Raw genomic sequence first — 16,242 nt, 5'->3', positions numbered from 1 at the left:
GCTGCAAGACTTTTATAATGCTGGGATATAGACTGCAGCCTTATCTTAAGTTCCGTTTAATAGAGTCGAGTAGATCCTGCTACAATGAAGCTCTTTGAGTTCTTTGGATTGTTCATGCATAGATAGTCGGTGGGAAACAAGATCTCGCCCAATGCAACAGTGCGAGACCTTCCTAAATTGCACTTTTTTTGAAGTACCAGGTGAAACCGCGAATTCCGGATCGCTCTTGCTCTTTTTCATTCACTTTCCTCTTTACATAGTGTCACTCCGATAGGAGTGGCGATGCTAGAGGATAAAACGGGCCAAAGTTCGTCGCTACACCACACTTCTAGGATTAAGCTTATTGTAGTACAAGAGAAAAGGCTTAGTGCGTTGGTGCTATTTAACAGCTCGAAAGCAAGATCAATAAAATAGTTGCCCTGGTTTAACACCGGGGTCGGCGCTCCGGGTGACATGGATGAAAATGGAACTGGTCACCGGAAAACATCTGAAAGGGATGATGCCAGGGAGGCTTGTGAGTATAATATTTGCGTCATTTTATACATAAGAGTTGTAAAACAATATCTGAAGCTGGGAAAAAGTCCGATAATGTGTTATTCAAGTAATCGGTTAGGTAGTGGAAAGGACATGCGATCTGGTAAATGCAACAGATATCTGACTTGAGTTTACAAATTCAAGTTGAATATATACTATTCTTTCTATGGGGTGAGATAAAATGCGGCATTCTTAGGATATGTTTGGATATGACCTCTTTTTTGTATATATTAAAAACTCCTACAAGACCATGGATGTTTTTTTTCTAGTTGTTACTAAATGTACAACACTTAATTTTGATTTTAACGTTTTCAAACGTCGAAAATGCTCGCGTCAGCACCGAACTCAATGTTGTAAGTCGCGTATCCGAATTCCAAGGAGAATTTGGTGATTCTAATATTAGATCCAAGGAAGTTCCTTTCTGACTTCTTTTTTTTTCTAACTTCGATTCCCACGGAGACTCGCTCTAATCCTCGCGTCTGCTTATTTAAACTGCCAAACACTGTACTGGAGTGAAGCCCAAGTTTAAAATCTAACAGGGAACACAAGTCAGGGCATAAGCGAGCCCCGAGTCAGAGATATCAGATTGATAGAAACCAGCTGGATCGTAGTTTAATCATAGTGGATATGCTCTTCTTTTCTCCTTCAGGAGAACAGTAAGGCACCATCCGGTTTAGGGTCAAAAAGAGTCAAAAGAGCATTTCTCATACTGTACTCAACAAAAAAAAATAAACATGACTTTTGGATCTCTGCAGTATGACCTATGTTAAATATTTAAAGTCCAAATGATCAGCTCAACAATTTATTTACAAGACAGATGGATTTAATTATTGACTATGGATTAATAATTTTATTAGCAATTATATTTTCCTTTAACCATTGTTAGCTTTGTATTTTGTGATCATCATTACCAACATGTCTAAAAGACATAATAATATCAATATTTATATTAATTTATTTAAATATGTTATTTGTTATTTGGTTAGCTAAACTTAGCACATTGTACACAAAGTTTTTTTTTCTGAGTTACATGCCATACACCCGATCACAGGGAAGAATTAAGTTTATCTGTTCCTTTTTGCTAACGTAAAAATCAATTCATTGCATATCCCATTACCAGCAGTTCTTTTTTATCAAGGTCAAATTTAGCCGGTTGTAAAACAATCACATAGTTGCCAATGGAAGTCTTCACAGTTCCGCAGTTTGACTTTAAAAATAGATGCTTACAATGTCTGTATCATGTTAAAGCTCTATTTTACAATGCTGTAGCTTTTCTGTGCCACAGACTTGTTTACTGCAGATCTGCAGATGGGTAGGATCCTAAACAGGAAAAATACATAATTCAGCCTGGGTATTCTGGACTGAGGTCAGGGGTGAAATGTTAAAATAACTAGAAATGTCCACTGAAGACCAGTGTGTATTTAAAAAATGTCTTACATTTGTGGGATTACGTCAAAGTGCAAAGGACATGAATTACATGAGCACATGAGCCCATACCCAACTGTACTCCCCTGTCTGGTTTCATTGCTGTGTTGATAACTTCAGACACTTGATGACACCTTGTGCTATGTTCATGAGTACCACTCAGGTGGATTGAATATTGTAATCCATCCATCCATTTTCTAACTGCTTTATCCAATACAGGGTCGCGGGGGAGCTGGAGCCTGTCCTGGCAAGCAATGGGCAAGGCAGGATACACCCTGGATGGGACACCAGTCCATCGCAGGGCAGACACAGACAGACACAAACACACACATTCACACTCACACCAGGGCCAGTTTTCCCGAAAGCCAAGTCACCTACAGTAAGTCTTCGGACTGTGGGAGGAAGCCGGAGCACCCTGAGAAAACCCACACGAACAGGGGGAGAACATACAAACTCTTCTCAGATAGTAGCCCAGTTCCAAAACTGATCCCGGTTCCACCTTGCCACCCTGCATATTGTAATGTTAAAATGTCCACTTGCAAGAACGCATGAAAGACTTTTTTTCTGGGCAGAGTGAAGTAAAAAGAAACAGTAGGGTGCTTCTATTTTAGAATTACATTGTGCTGCTATAAAGTTGCTCACAATACCGAATTTGTGTCACAAGGCCTGAAATGTGAAATGTGGCCACTGGCTTGTTGATGGTTTGCTGCATAAGTAAGGCTTTTTGAGTCCTTCTGGTACCAAAAGGCTGATTCACTTATCAGGTCAGTGTACAGTATCTATTCATAAAAGTCATAAAATTGACAAACAGCTTTGCCCAACATACACAGTCTATTAACAGTCCAGGAAATAACCAATGGAGGAGGTCTCTCATTGCAGTGACCAGTATATACAGTAGCTGCTTACTGTGATGATTTCTTAGATGTATTGCTATCTGCCTTTCTGATCGAACAATTTTCAGATTCTGTATTGTATTTTTCCAGCCTCTGTAAGTCACCCTGGATATGGGCGTCTGGTAAGCGAGTAAATAATAAGTAATAATAAAAATTAAGGACAAAAGGAAATTAAGTACTATGTTTTCATAAATCTTCTGTCTAGAAATAAGCTCCCCTCAGACATGGGAGGTGTAATTTAAAGGATGAGTGCTTTGACAGCTAATCCTTCTTTTTCAAAATGCAAGAAAATGCTTACAGGCACATACAAAGCTTTCCATTGAAAACAAATGTATCTTTCCCTTTAGGCAAAGGCTGTTTTGTCCACAGTAGCTCAGGAGACAGTCTTGGAAAGGTTCAGCAACCAACTGAAATGAGGAGAAATGAAAAATATACACCACTGCCTATCAAAGAAAAAAGGGTGGACATTATTAATATAAAGGGAATTGAAGATATTGGATATGTCCAGCAGGATTCCATGGTAAGTCATTTTTCTTCCCAAGACCGTATTAAATTCAACTCAACCAAGTAAATGACATGAGCTGGGTTGAGGTGCAAATGAGATGCAGGGTGCGTTTAACAGACAAGGGACTAGTCTGGATAAAGCATCCACTTTCGAAAGCAGTTTGAGGTTGCAGGCTCAAATACATTTGATGCTACATGACTACTGCAGGCAGTATTTTGAAATCCAGCTAGCCAACGCTGGAGAGGAGAGGGTAAGGAAATCTTTGATCTGACCTACCAGTCAGACCCTTGCTGGTGCCAATGAGGTGCCAGTAGACTGGGGTATCATCAGTAAGGCCTGTATCTAATATGAAAATCCTTCTAATATCTTTCTAGGGTCCTTTTTACATTAGCACTTTTATCCAGGTTCACAGCATACTTATTGGTGGCTGGTGTCCAAGTTCCTATCCCACTCAACTCAAGGTGGCACATAGTTTTTTTGAGGGTCCCCCTAAATGATCGGACCGGGGAAATGAGGGGGTGGCTTTGAAGTAGTCATCAGTCATTTTAATTTGAGGTCAACATCATTCTTGAGGTGTGGGGAGTATACACAACGTCCCTCTCCACCACCCCTCCCCAGCTGAAACACTGAAAGGAACATTTTCCCTCAAGCGACCTCAAGGTTCTCCTTCTGTAACTTCTTGTTTTCTAGAAGGAGGAACCATATAAGTTCTGATTGTAGGTTTTAAAAATACAAATGCAGGATTTAAGTTTTAGGGATCGTAAGTGGGTCTTACCTGCAAAATGCTGGTCACTTAAAGTGTCTTCTCTCCCAGTGGGCAGAGACCCTCTTCAGGAGCTGGGTTGACTGGGACTGAACAAGGCAAAATGCTGTTACTATGAACTTTTGAGCAGACTTGTGCCTTTTAAACATGTCAGGTTAGATTTCTTTAATACATTGCTGACGTTGCTGTCTTAAGCACTGAAAAATGTAACAGGCACACACAATAAAGCTCAAAGTTTGTATGTATTAACTATTAATATGATTTACTTTCTTGCACAAGACAGTGCTTTCAAAAGTGTGTTGGGGGAGGTGAGGCTGGGAAAGCCATTTCTGGTATAAAGAGAAGTACATCTACATCAGTAAAAGAAGGCCTTGCATGTGCACTGAAAATAAGTACTATTTATATAAAAGTTTTGTTTTATATAAAGACCTACAACATGCAGGTCTTGACCTGGGTCAAAGTGCCTGGGTGAAAATAACATAGAAATAGCTGTGTGAGCAGCAGTGGCTGGCTTATGATTCAGAATAGGGTGGTAGAGGAGCTTTTCATATATGGTGGACATAGAAGGGGAAATGAATGAAGCTACGTTTGCATTTTTAACAAGACAGAAATCCAATGTAGTAGCCAGAAAGGTTTTGTCATTGGTTATTTTGCATGCCTCAGTTCTCTTGTAAGATGCTGATTGTCTGTTACACTCCTTCTTTTCTCAATTTTCCTGTTAAGAGTAACATAAATGCACCAGATAAAAAAAAAGATGTGGGGTGGTTATGTGAAGTCAAATAGCATCCTTATGTTCCCTGCGGGAACTGAACTTTGATCTGTCTTCCTTGAAATCGTGCAGTGAGAGCTTGCTTATACAATTGAAGGGACTGGTTAGGGCTTTCCAGTGAGTCTCATTGTGTTGTTTTATTTTATTTGCTTATTTAAACGTATCAGGGTGCAGTAAAATAAACAGAACCCATTCAAAAGGGATAATCACTCTAAATGCCGTTGGCTGCAGTGAAAGTGTTATCTAAATTTGTTTTATTAAAGCTGATATGATCATTAAAATCTGCGATAAGCGAAAACATCTGTTGTCAACACCTGTGCTGTTCAATTACGCTTTAAATGTGTGCTCAGTGTGAAGCCACAGCGACTGAACGGATCACTGGACAGGGATTTTGTTCCGAAGTTTAATTCAGTGAGACGCAATTACCACATTTTAACATTGACACGAAAACCGCGTTTGTCTTGCTCTATGTATTCAGACGCAAGTGATAATTCGCCAAAACTTCGGCAATGTAATGCCCTTAAATACTTTTTTTTTCTGACCACCGCAACGTCAGGGCGGAGGAATTTGATGATATGAGTAAGACTGAATTCTGAAGGTGTTTAGATAGCGACTTTATAGTTTTGTCTAATATTAGCTCCTGGCTTTCGCGTCTCTGCTTCTCAAGTAACAAACTGTACATCAGGGAGAATCCAAGTAGCGCTCCAGATACACGTCTGACCAAGAAGATTTAACTGAGCCCGAGAGAAGAGACGACCCTCTTTTATTTCGGGAATTATACCGTCTCAGTAATGGGAAGATGGCAGTCGTTGCACCTGAAAGTATTGGAATTTCTGTACAAAAGACGGACGGAAGTAAAGATTTCTTAAAAGATGTTATTTTCCATGGGAAATTTGAAGTAAGTGGAGTACTTTATAAACTACTGGAAAGTAAATCTCATATAGTTAGGTTTGTTTAAAACAATGAGGGATTTGGACCGAAAGCGGTTTCGGCAGATGCCAAATAATGGACTTGAGCTGTGTGTTTGTCGTTTTTACAATATCTTTTTAGAGTTAACATAAGAGCGGTTATGATGGGATTAAGATTTCCAGGCGCACATCGTCAACAGAAACTACGATACTCTCTGTTGCCGCACTGATAGTAATTAGCATTCTTTTTAACACCTGTGTTGCTTCTGACACTTAAGTGCAATAGTTCAGGGTTGTTTGTTTAGTACCTCGCAGCCTAATGTACTGTATGTTCAGTGCGAAGTACTAGAGCGTCACAGTGGGGAAAATGGGGACTAATTAATCCAGTTAGGGTTTATTTTTTATTACCTTTAATGTAATTAACCATAGGTTGCAATTTTACTCGTCTTTTCTTCATTTGTTTTATACGGCATTTTTAACAATTACGGAATATAAAAACGAAAAACAATGTGTTTATCAGTGATGTTACAATCATGATTTAATCCCCGTTTAATCATGAAAATATTGCTTGTCTTGAAAAAGTGAATTTTTAAAGAAATAAGATATTTTGGGATTGGTACATAACATTGCATAGGATTTTTGATGGTGCCACTGATTTCTCTGAGCAGTAAGTCGTACTTTTTAAGTCTTCTGTTTAAGTTTTCTGTTTGGCTTTGAATTCCTGCCATCAGGCGTCACATACTGTACATGTCTTAAATTGAAACAGCATGCCAGAATATACTTGTTGTGTAAATTTGCCATTGAAATAGTGGAATGTTTAACAAGAACATAACCAAGCTTCCAATTAAACTGAAAAATATGTACAGAACATAACAAACTATCACTTATTTGTGCAGGTACATAGAAAATAAAGCATATTGAATTTGGAAATTAATATTGTGATTGCTTGAGTACTGAATCACCTCATTAATGAAAGGTTAATTGGGGGCAGGTGAGAAGGTGATGTAACCTTTTGAATGTCAAGCCTGAGTGAAGATCAAGAAAGAAAAACGCAGAAAGGAACTATGTCCAGCTTATCATGAGACCACTGTCGAAGTGCTTTCAGTATGTTGGACTAGTTGGCTAGGTCAGTGCATTATCGCCTGCCATCTGGGGTGTTCACAGTCAGTTTTTCAAACCTGGCAAGACGTTTCAGCCAAACAGAGTCTGTCAGTGATAGACCACAGTCTGGGAGACCACGAGCCATGACTTCTCTCCAAGTTTGACACTTTATCATGCTTCCATCTTCATGATTATGATTTCCACACTGAGATCAGAAACACTAGGTTGCAATGAGTGATTGATTGCGATGTGACTGCACAGCAGTACACTGACCCAGTCCTGGGCCTTCACTTGCTGCACTTCATGTTTCATCATGGCTGGACCATATTGCAGCAGAACAACACATGTCCTTATGCTGCCTGTGACAAGAAAGTGACAGCTATGCTGTGTCCACCCTGCTTGTCTGCCTTCGAGACCTGTTCAGCTTTTGTGAGATGACCTGAATTGATGTGTGGCAAACACGACTCGGAGAACAGTGAAAAGATGTCCGGTTGTGTTGGTGCTATGAGAAACTGCATTTGCAATATGGATCAAGTGTCACAGATTGTACAGATTCCATTAACGGCCATACATAGTACTAGACTGCGTATTTCTTAGCAGACGGTATACATATAGCATGTCGGTATAATGACAATATACCCGTTATGTCTCTCCATTAAAATACTCAATCTGTGAACCTGCTGCATTAATGTTTTAGTCATTTTCCTAATAAGAACTTTGTGACTTTGTTGCAGTTCTACATGATCCATTTTATTTGGTAGTTGTTTCAGTCATTGTGAATTTATGCATCAGCTTGTTGTTGGTAGTGTGTTAGGTTTTCTGTTGATTATGCAGCCTTGCCTACTGAGCTAACTGTAGAAAGAAAAAGCACCATGTAGAAAGAATGCAAATCTGCCCTGCATGGTAAATGGTAAAGCTAACCCTGCATGGTTAGCTCTGTCATTGGGTCTGGCCTGGACCCCCTGGAGGTAGTGGCTGAGAGGAGAATGGTGTCCAAACTAGAGGCCATCATGGACAACGTCTCCCATCCCCTCTATGACATGCTTGTAGAAATGAAGAGCATGTTCAGCAATAGACTGATCCATCCACAGTGCGACGGGGAGCTCTACAGGAGGTCATTCTTGCCTTCTGCCATAAGACTGTACAACGCATCCACCTTGCGTCTGGGCAGAGGCAACATTGACAGGGACCTGTTTCTGGACTGAACAGAAAACTGCTACATCTTTTTCTTTTTCCCCGTTTACAACCGTTTTTGTGCAATATATGCCAGGGACTTGTGCAATACATTTATATTTATATTGTGCAATACGACTCTTTTGTGTACTGTTCTGTTCTGGTTTGTTCTTTGTGTGTTCTGGACTGTGAGTAACTCTTCTTAGTGCACTTCTCACTGTACTGATTGTATTGTATGTATTGTATTATTATTGTATCATTCGTTACACTGTTGCTGTGTTGTCTGTGTTAAGCTGCTGTTGCACTGCAATTTCGCTCACGGGATCAATAAAGTATCTATCTAAATAAACACACAGTCACACCAAGCTGTTCTGCAGTGAGGGTTTTTAAAAAGTGTCCTTTCTGAAAATAAAAAGTGCTCTGATGAATCAATAAGATCATTTTTGTAAAGAGAAATATTTACTTTGTTCACTGTTTTATACAGTACCTTCCCTGTATTCTCACTGTGTTTTCAGTGGGAGTACCCCTGTGCTCATGTATTTGTTGTACTGTTTGGACATACACAGCACACACACGTGTTCTCACTTAGTACTAATGATGTTCTCCCTTCTATCCCCAGATTTTAAATTCTCTCTGCCCAGAGGATGACAGTCAATGTGGACAAGGCTTGTACTTCCATGATGGGAAGAGAAAGGTGGATTATATTCTCACTTACCACATTAAAAAGCCTAGTGGCTCCAAGAAATACTCAAGTCGGTTCAGTGAGAATGCCTTGGCTCGCAGCATCCGAAGGAGTCGGCACCATCCTTCAAAGAAAGACCCGGAAATAGCAGCACAGGACCTCAGCATGGATTACCATGAGGACGACAAGCGGTTCCGCAGGGAAGAGTTTGAAGGCAACCTGACAGAGATGGGCCTGGAACTGGAGAGGGATGAAGATGTAAATTTCCTTTTCTTCTTTTATGTAATAAAAGACAGTCAGGAACGTTATGTTTATAATGGTACCCCAATTCACAATATGAATGGTCCCTGTAAACTTGTTTCCTATTATTTCTTAGTTTTCTGTAAGACAACGGTAGGTACAGTACTTACAGTATTTGAACTACTGTTTGCTGTCAACCTCACTATGAAAGACTACAGCTGTATTTCAGTTGGATTGTGCTGGCTTACGCCTAGGTATCGGCTTTCATTACTTCTTGAACTAGGCATGTATCTCGGTAACAATGTAGTCCGGCTCAATACTAACTACTAGAGTTAGTATTGAGCCGGACTAAGTTGTTAATGACATACATTGGTATATAAATGTGTTTTGAAAATAAATAAACCAGTCTCTTTGTGGAAATGTTTCCATATGGATTCCATATTAATAGTTGGCCAGTCCCTTCACCTGTCTGTTCCAAAAGAGAATTATAAAGCAGTGTTTGAGTTGGAGTTGCTCAAGGTATGTGTTAATTATGATGTGTTTTCAAACAGCTGACCTATTGGCATTATAGGCATTAATCATTCACATATGCAAGAGGCTCCAGTAGCAAAATAAAGCCTTAGTCATTGTTAAGGAAAATACCTAAACGTAGTGTGGCTTGCAAGTAGACATGTCTTGAAACATTAAGCACTAGCTCATTACGTGCTGATCATGGCAGAATATCACCTGCCAAGAACACTTTCCCACACCAGTGAAGAAATGACAGTGATACATGGGACTGATTGATGTCTTGTATAGAAGGAGTAGAAATCTCGGGATCACTGTCATGCATCTCGTGACTCTGCACCACCGACAGGTGCTGTTACACTACAGATAAGGTATAAAGCAGTAGGATATCGGTGGAAATTTCATTTGCCCCTTCCATGGAATTCGCTTTGTAGATCTATTTAGTGAACAAGTTGAAAATGGCAGTGAGCATAGAGTACTGTGTGCACACAGTTAACTTCTAAAAATACAGGGGCAATTAAGAAACTTGAACTTGTCATCTTTTTCCAGTAGCCAATTAAAAAGTACTGGTCAAACGAGAATCTTTCATTGTAGCAAAGCAGTACAGAAGGAGGTGTGATCATGTAGTAAATCTCTAGTTGATTTGTTACAGTTCTTGGTAAGCTTTGCATAGGTTCCACAGAAAACTGTGTTTTGCCCTTGTGTTCATGTTGACTGAGAAATGACGATGCTACAGGAAGCATTTGTTTACTCAGAAAATGGCCCTTTTATTACTTCATTTTTTTTTCTTTTGTTATATCGCATTGGTAGGTTGTCCTTTTCTCACACATGGGGATTTGAGCCTTGAGGCCATGTTACATTTTTGCTATGAATTGTTTTGGGAGAAACAGGTCTGCAAACATTACATTTGATGGTATTTCTGTATTTACATTTTTTTCGTAGTGTCTGTTGGTACAATGTTATCACGACCCATGGCTGTGTGGTATTTTGTGAACCTTGCAGAGAGCGCCTGAAATCTATTTGTGTGCTTCATAGATGAACAAAACAAATTATATTATGTAAAGCTATTTTAGAATAACAAAAACAAGCGTTTGTTTTAGGTTTGTCCTTACTTTGAAATATCCTGGATTTAGACAAAACTGATTAAAATCAAACCTGCTTGTTATTGCATACCACTAAAGCTGTTGTTGATATTACCCAGTCTATACACAAGAGGCACTTTTCTTAACTAATTTGCATCAGGATCCAATACTTTTGTAGTAATAGAATCTTGAAGAGTAGGCTTGGTGGCATAGCAGGTATACTGCTGCCTCACAGCTCTGTCCTGGGTTAAATTCTGGACTGGGCTACTTTCTGTGTGAATTATGCACATTCTACCCTTATTTTTGTGGGTCTACTCCTGGTGCTCTGGTTACTTCCCACTTTCTAAAGATATGTTGGTTAGAGTAATTGTGTGTGTGTGTGCATGCACTGAGATGGACTAGGTCTGTCCTGTATTCTGTGCTTCATGAATAGACAGCAGGTTGCCATTACCCTTCCCAGGAATAAGCTGCCATTTTATAATGGAGATGATGGAGACTAAACACAGATCATATCAGCTCATCTCTTAGTATTGCAGCCCTTGTGCCTGTTTGTGATGTTCATATCTGAAATCATGCATTGCTTGAGTCTCATGTTTTAGAAGGAGCAATGTCAGGTTATTTGTGGTCAAGGCTGAGTTGGCCTGTACCTATTTAAAGCAGCTCTGAACTAACCAGGTCATAAGCATAACAGGGTTTTCATAGTGATAGGTGATCTTAGCAGCACTTGCATTAATGTTAAGAACAAAATAATAAAGCTCTATTTAATACAAAGCCTTTAAAAAAATGTCGTATTCTTAAAGCGAAGAACAATGAACAACAAAGGGAGAAAAAAAAGTAGACAATATACATTATAGAACATAACATTTAAAGGATATTATAAAATTTAATTAGATATTATAGCAGTCTGGTAAAAAAAAATATCTGATCATATTGAAGCTAATACCCTGGCTTCTTTCACAAGCCAGGTGGATGAGATCATTTAGTAGTATCCAAACTAATTAGTCAAGCGGAATGGCCTTCTCTTCTTTGTAACTTGTTCATATTTTAAAATGGATTCAGATTGTTTTCCTAATATAAGGAGTATTCATTAAGGAGTACTAGACTGTACCACCAGAGACGTTTGCATTCTGTACAATGGTAAACTTGATGTGGTGACAAATGAGACCAGCAGGAACTAGGAGTACCTAAATCTAAGTCATTAAATAAATTTGGAAGACCAGTAGTCCCTGTGGAACTTCAGACATGACCACATCCATATTTGAGTTTTCACCCCTTATCTGTACTCTGTTTTCAATTAATTCACCAGTTCTCAGTGCAAATACAGTACAAGTATTATCTTGAATACCTATTGCCTGCAATTAAAGATGAAGAACTATCCATTACTGCTGTTGTGTGTTCAGAGAGCTTTACCTACTTTTTTCCTAAATCCACGTTGAATATCCACTAGATACCTAATCAAAACTTGATTATCTTCAAGTTTTGTTCTGATAATTATTTTCATAACATGTAGTGGAAGTTATTGGTCTGTGATTACTTATTTCTGCTTGTCACCCTATTATGAATGGATGTTACATTACTACTTTTCCAGTCAATGGCTATTAACCCTGTCTTGAGTGCTATTACAAAATAGTACACTTGACGGAATACCTTCATGAAACCCTTTTCCTTTTAATTAGCATTTGCCGTGGAATCTGTTTTAATTGCATGCTTTGTGTATATTTTTTAGTTGTTTGTTCTGCTCACTGGATCATCAAGAGACTGCCCTGTAAGGCTTTTATTGATTTGAAAAGTCAGTCCTTAAAGCTGTTCAGTTTTAAAGAAAGGCAAACACTAGCAGGCTCTTTGATTCTTTTCATGTTTGTCGGCTGTTAGCTTGCTTTTGGTACTTAGAACTTTTAACCCGGGTCCTGTTGCTAATAGTTTGCTGTACATGTAAAAGAGATGAAGTCCATGTGACTTGTACTCTGGATGACAAAAACAGATGCTTTGCAGCTTTGGAAACTACCTGAAGATGTTTGTCTTGACTTGCTTTTGCAGATTTAAAATTAATTTAGACTAATGTGTGAGTACAAAGTATTGATTTTACTGATTTTAACAAAGAAGAGCTACAGGATTGTACAGCTTTCCACTTGCAGCTCTTGCTGTCTCCTCAGAGACTGTATTTTTAATACATCCAGCACATTGTTACATTAGACCCCCTGATTATCACTTTAGGAATCACAGCAATGAAGGTAACTTGGATGGACTGCAAGTTAAGGGGCCTTGGGTTATAATATGGACCAGATCCTAATAACCCAAGGGGCCTTGTGTTATAATATGGACCATTTTATTTATTAGTATGCTTATTGCACTCGGCTGAACTGGAGTGGTTTCAGCCAAGCACTGTTCGTGTCAGAAATACTAATACCTACAATTAAATGGTTTGTTGATTCTAGGGGGAGTCATTTCTCATCTGCTCATTTGAGATCCGAAGTTCAGGGTCTTTGCTGCTCCCTTTAGAAGGTTGTGCCCTCTGACCAGTGTGTGACTATCAGTGACTCAACAGATTCTGATATGAAGGGCGGACAAATTCGTGGAAGGGCCACACTTGACTAGAATTTAAAGTTTTAATCCCAATGAAAGGTTGTTTTCAAAGCATTAACTTACCCATCTCTTGTATTTAAAATACCACACACGGCGTGGTTATTTAGGTGGATCAAATTATGATCACAGGTAATGTAGTTAGAAGAAAACATTTTTTTTAAACTTTATTTTGTAAAAATACAAACAAAACCTTGTTGTGAGGTGACTGATATTTCGGAGTTATTCATTCCTGGCAAGGCAGAAGTGTTTGAAGTAATGTTTTGCATTGTATGCATCAAATAATAAACAGTGTGAATGCAGTGTACTTTAGTTCCGGTTTTGTATACTGTATATGATGTCTTCTCAATAATGATTCTAAATCACTCTTGTAATCCGTATAGCACCTGTAGCCATCAATGCTACTGCAGCAGATATTCCAAATGCATGGCAGGTATGTTGTCTTTCTTGTTCGGCTGTTAGGCTTTGCATTTTGTTTATCTTTGGTAACATTAAGATACATTTCCTTAATGTCATAATAATCATAATGTTAACTTTTTTAAGAAGATATGTTTTGAAATACATTTTCATAGTTTTCTAGTTTTACACCTTCTGTCAGCAGTCCTACAACCAAAAACACACAATGGTTCTGACTTCCTTTTCTTTTACTATTACTGGGTGGCTGCACTGTATTTCTAATTAGATGGTAATTTTTTTGAGATGAGAGTAGCATTACCACACTGCTTACTAACATGGAACATTTCATTTTTACAAAACACTCTATGAAAGAATGCTTCAGGACTACATGGTGGTTGACTGGATGGAATGTATAAGGTCCTTAATAATGCCTAGCAGTTTCTTAATAAGACAAACTGCCTAAGCAACATTAATGTAGAGCTTGCAGCTAATGAGCTCCGGCATAAATGAACATCTAAAATGTACTATAATGCTAGACTGTAAATAATGAGAATCTTTTCCCTTTGAAATTTGACTTTCAAGATAGCATTCTGTATTTCCTCTCCAGTGACAATCATAGGAGCCAAAAATGGCTTACTTCATTGTTAAAGCAGTACTATTTCATGTTTTTCAGCCATTTTCAGTCTGCTATCAGTAGATTGTGTTAATTCAGGTCCCGTGATTTTAAGTAAATCTTTAGTATAGCAACCTAACCTCATTACTAATACTTTTTTGGTGGAACCACAATATCTTAAAAGAAAACAATTACCTCCACATTTTGTAAGTTAACCAGGGCAATACACTACCGGATCAACATCCAGAGTTATTCTGATAGCTGTCAAGTTGTTATTTTCACTACTTTGCATACCATTGTAACCATTTGGCCTCTGGTTCAAGTCATAAGAGAAATCAAAAAGGTATTTTCACTTTTTAGCAATGTGTCATTTAAGTATTTATGCATCTGAATTGTTTTCAAGTACAGATTCTGTCAGTTTATGATTGTTTCTTCTGAGGTTAACGTGTTTGTTTTTTATTTGTATAGTGCAGGGTTAGGCAGTATGAGTTATGTTCATGAGTGTGTCACAGTCTTTCAGAAGAAGACTTACTGCAGTGTCTTTGCATGGAGTATGAATCATGCAGTTTATTACTGAAACCCACACCTATCCATCCGTCCATTTTATCATCACTTTATCCAGTACAAGTCATGGCAGAGCCGGAGCCTGTCCCAGCAAGCAACAGGTGCAGGGCTGGATACACTCCGGACAGGACGCCAGTCCATCCTAGGGCACACAGAGTCACAGTCACAAACACAGACGCACGCATTTAGATTGGAGACATTCTGCATATGCATTACATTTAAAATAGAAGGCTGAAAATGTCTTATGTTCTGTACAATATGTAATGCAGCATTTTAAGGGACATGTCTTTTTATATATCATTGTTTATTTTCATAAGTATTGCCTGCTGATAGCATAAGTTTATGGCTCTAATGTTTCCAAAAATATCATTTTATGTGTTTTGTCAAGCTACTGAAATTCATTTATCATTATAGCTTTTTTAAATTGTTTATTTAAGATTTAAATGCTCAAACATCCTGAGGATAAGAATTTTGAAGTTTACACTGGGTGACCTTGTGAGATTTATTACATGTTTGCAAAAGATAGCTACGCCTGAAGCATAAACATATGTTTTAAAAGTGCACGGTGTATTGAATGAGATCTGGCTGTGTTACCAAAACATTCCATAATCATCTCTTCAGTTGATGGTATATACAACTTCAGAGTGTTTACAGTCTCTGAATTCTGTGCATTCTTGGCTTTAACCCTTTAGTTTTATGTCTTCCTTGTTAATTAGCAACTCTATGTATAAAGAGTCTATAATGTTTATCAGGATCCAAAAACATGTGCAAACAGGTTGATTATTTAACATTTAACCCTGAGCTCAATTCAGGTTTAGTTTCCTTTTTAAGTGATGTGGCAATATGTTGATTTCACAAAAATGTTCAAGTATTTTTTTAAACTCAGATGCCAACATTTTAGAGATTATATCAGAATTTTCAGCCAGTGATTTATATATGTTAATAATAAACAGACTTTACGAAAACAAAACACAGACAAAAAACAGAATAAGAATTTAGCTTGAGGTTAAACTTATTTTATTTTTGCATCTGTGTATAAAAAATATATAGAGAAAAAACTCGTCTCCAATCCCTAAATGGTTGGTAAAGTAAAAATAGCATTGATAGCTAAAATGTTTACACATATTTCAGTGTTTCAAGTAATAGGTGGAATCTAAAACATGAAAATGAAAAAGGAGGGCAGGAGGGCTGTCCCCCCCACCCCCCAAAACACTGAAGGATGAAACGTGTTGATTTAGAGTGCATGTTCAATAACATTTACAGCTGTTTCCAATATTGTAAGTTAAACCTTTTTGCTGTTTTTGAGGCTTGTACCTAAGTCGCTATTTGAGCAGGACAGTGTTTTAACTATTTTTGTCTGCATAACAGGTAGGTTTCACGACATTACTGAACATTTTCTTGTTACAGACCAAAACCCCTGGAGTAGGGTTTGTGAAAATTCATGCTCCCTGGAATGTACTCTGTCGAGAAGCAGAATTTATGAAGATCAAAATGCCAACCAAAAAGG

General features: G+C 38.2%; 1 protein-coding gene across 2 annotated transcripts in view; it reads left to right on the top strand.

The window, feature by feature from the left end:
* Window positions 1-453: 453 nt before the first annotated feature.
* Window positions 454-16,242, top strand: part of ano1a (anoctamin 1, calcium activated chloride channel a) — a 45,489-nt gene continuing 29,700 nt past the window's right edge. Inside the window, exons 1-4 of one of the 2 annotated variants that reach the window (XM_088934904.1) lie at window positions 454-514; window positions 3,200-3,372; window positions 8,691-9,011; window positions 16,143-16,241. In XM_088934904.1, coding sequence (XP_088791030.1) covers window positions 454-514; window positions 3,200-3,372; window positions 8,691-9,011; window positions 16,143-16,241 — 654 coding nt within the window. Of the gene's footprint in view, window positions 515-3,199; window positions 3,373-5,619; window positions 5,788-8,690; window positions 9,012-16,142; window position 16,242 lie in introns of those variants that run through there. The other variant, XM_088934905.1, reaches the window with a different exon arrangement.

The sequence above is a fragment of the Atractosteus spatula genome, chromosome 16 (assembly GCF_055471065.1).
Source record: "Atractosteus spatula isolate fAtrSpa1 chromosome 16, fAtrSpa1.hap1, whole genome shotgun sequence".
NCBI classification, from domain to species: Eukaryota; Metazoa; Chordata; class Actinopteri; order Semionotiformes; family Lepisosteidae; genus Atractosteus; species Atractosteus spatula.
Note: the sequence above shows the minus strand (reverse complement) of the source record. Positions and strands in the feature narration are given on the sequence as shown.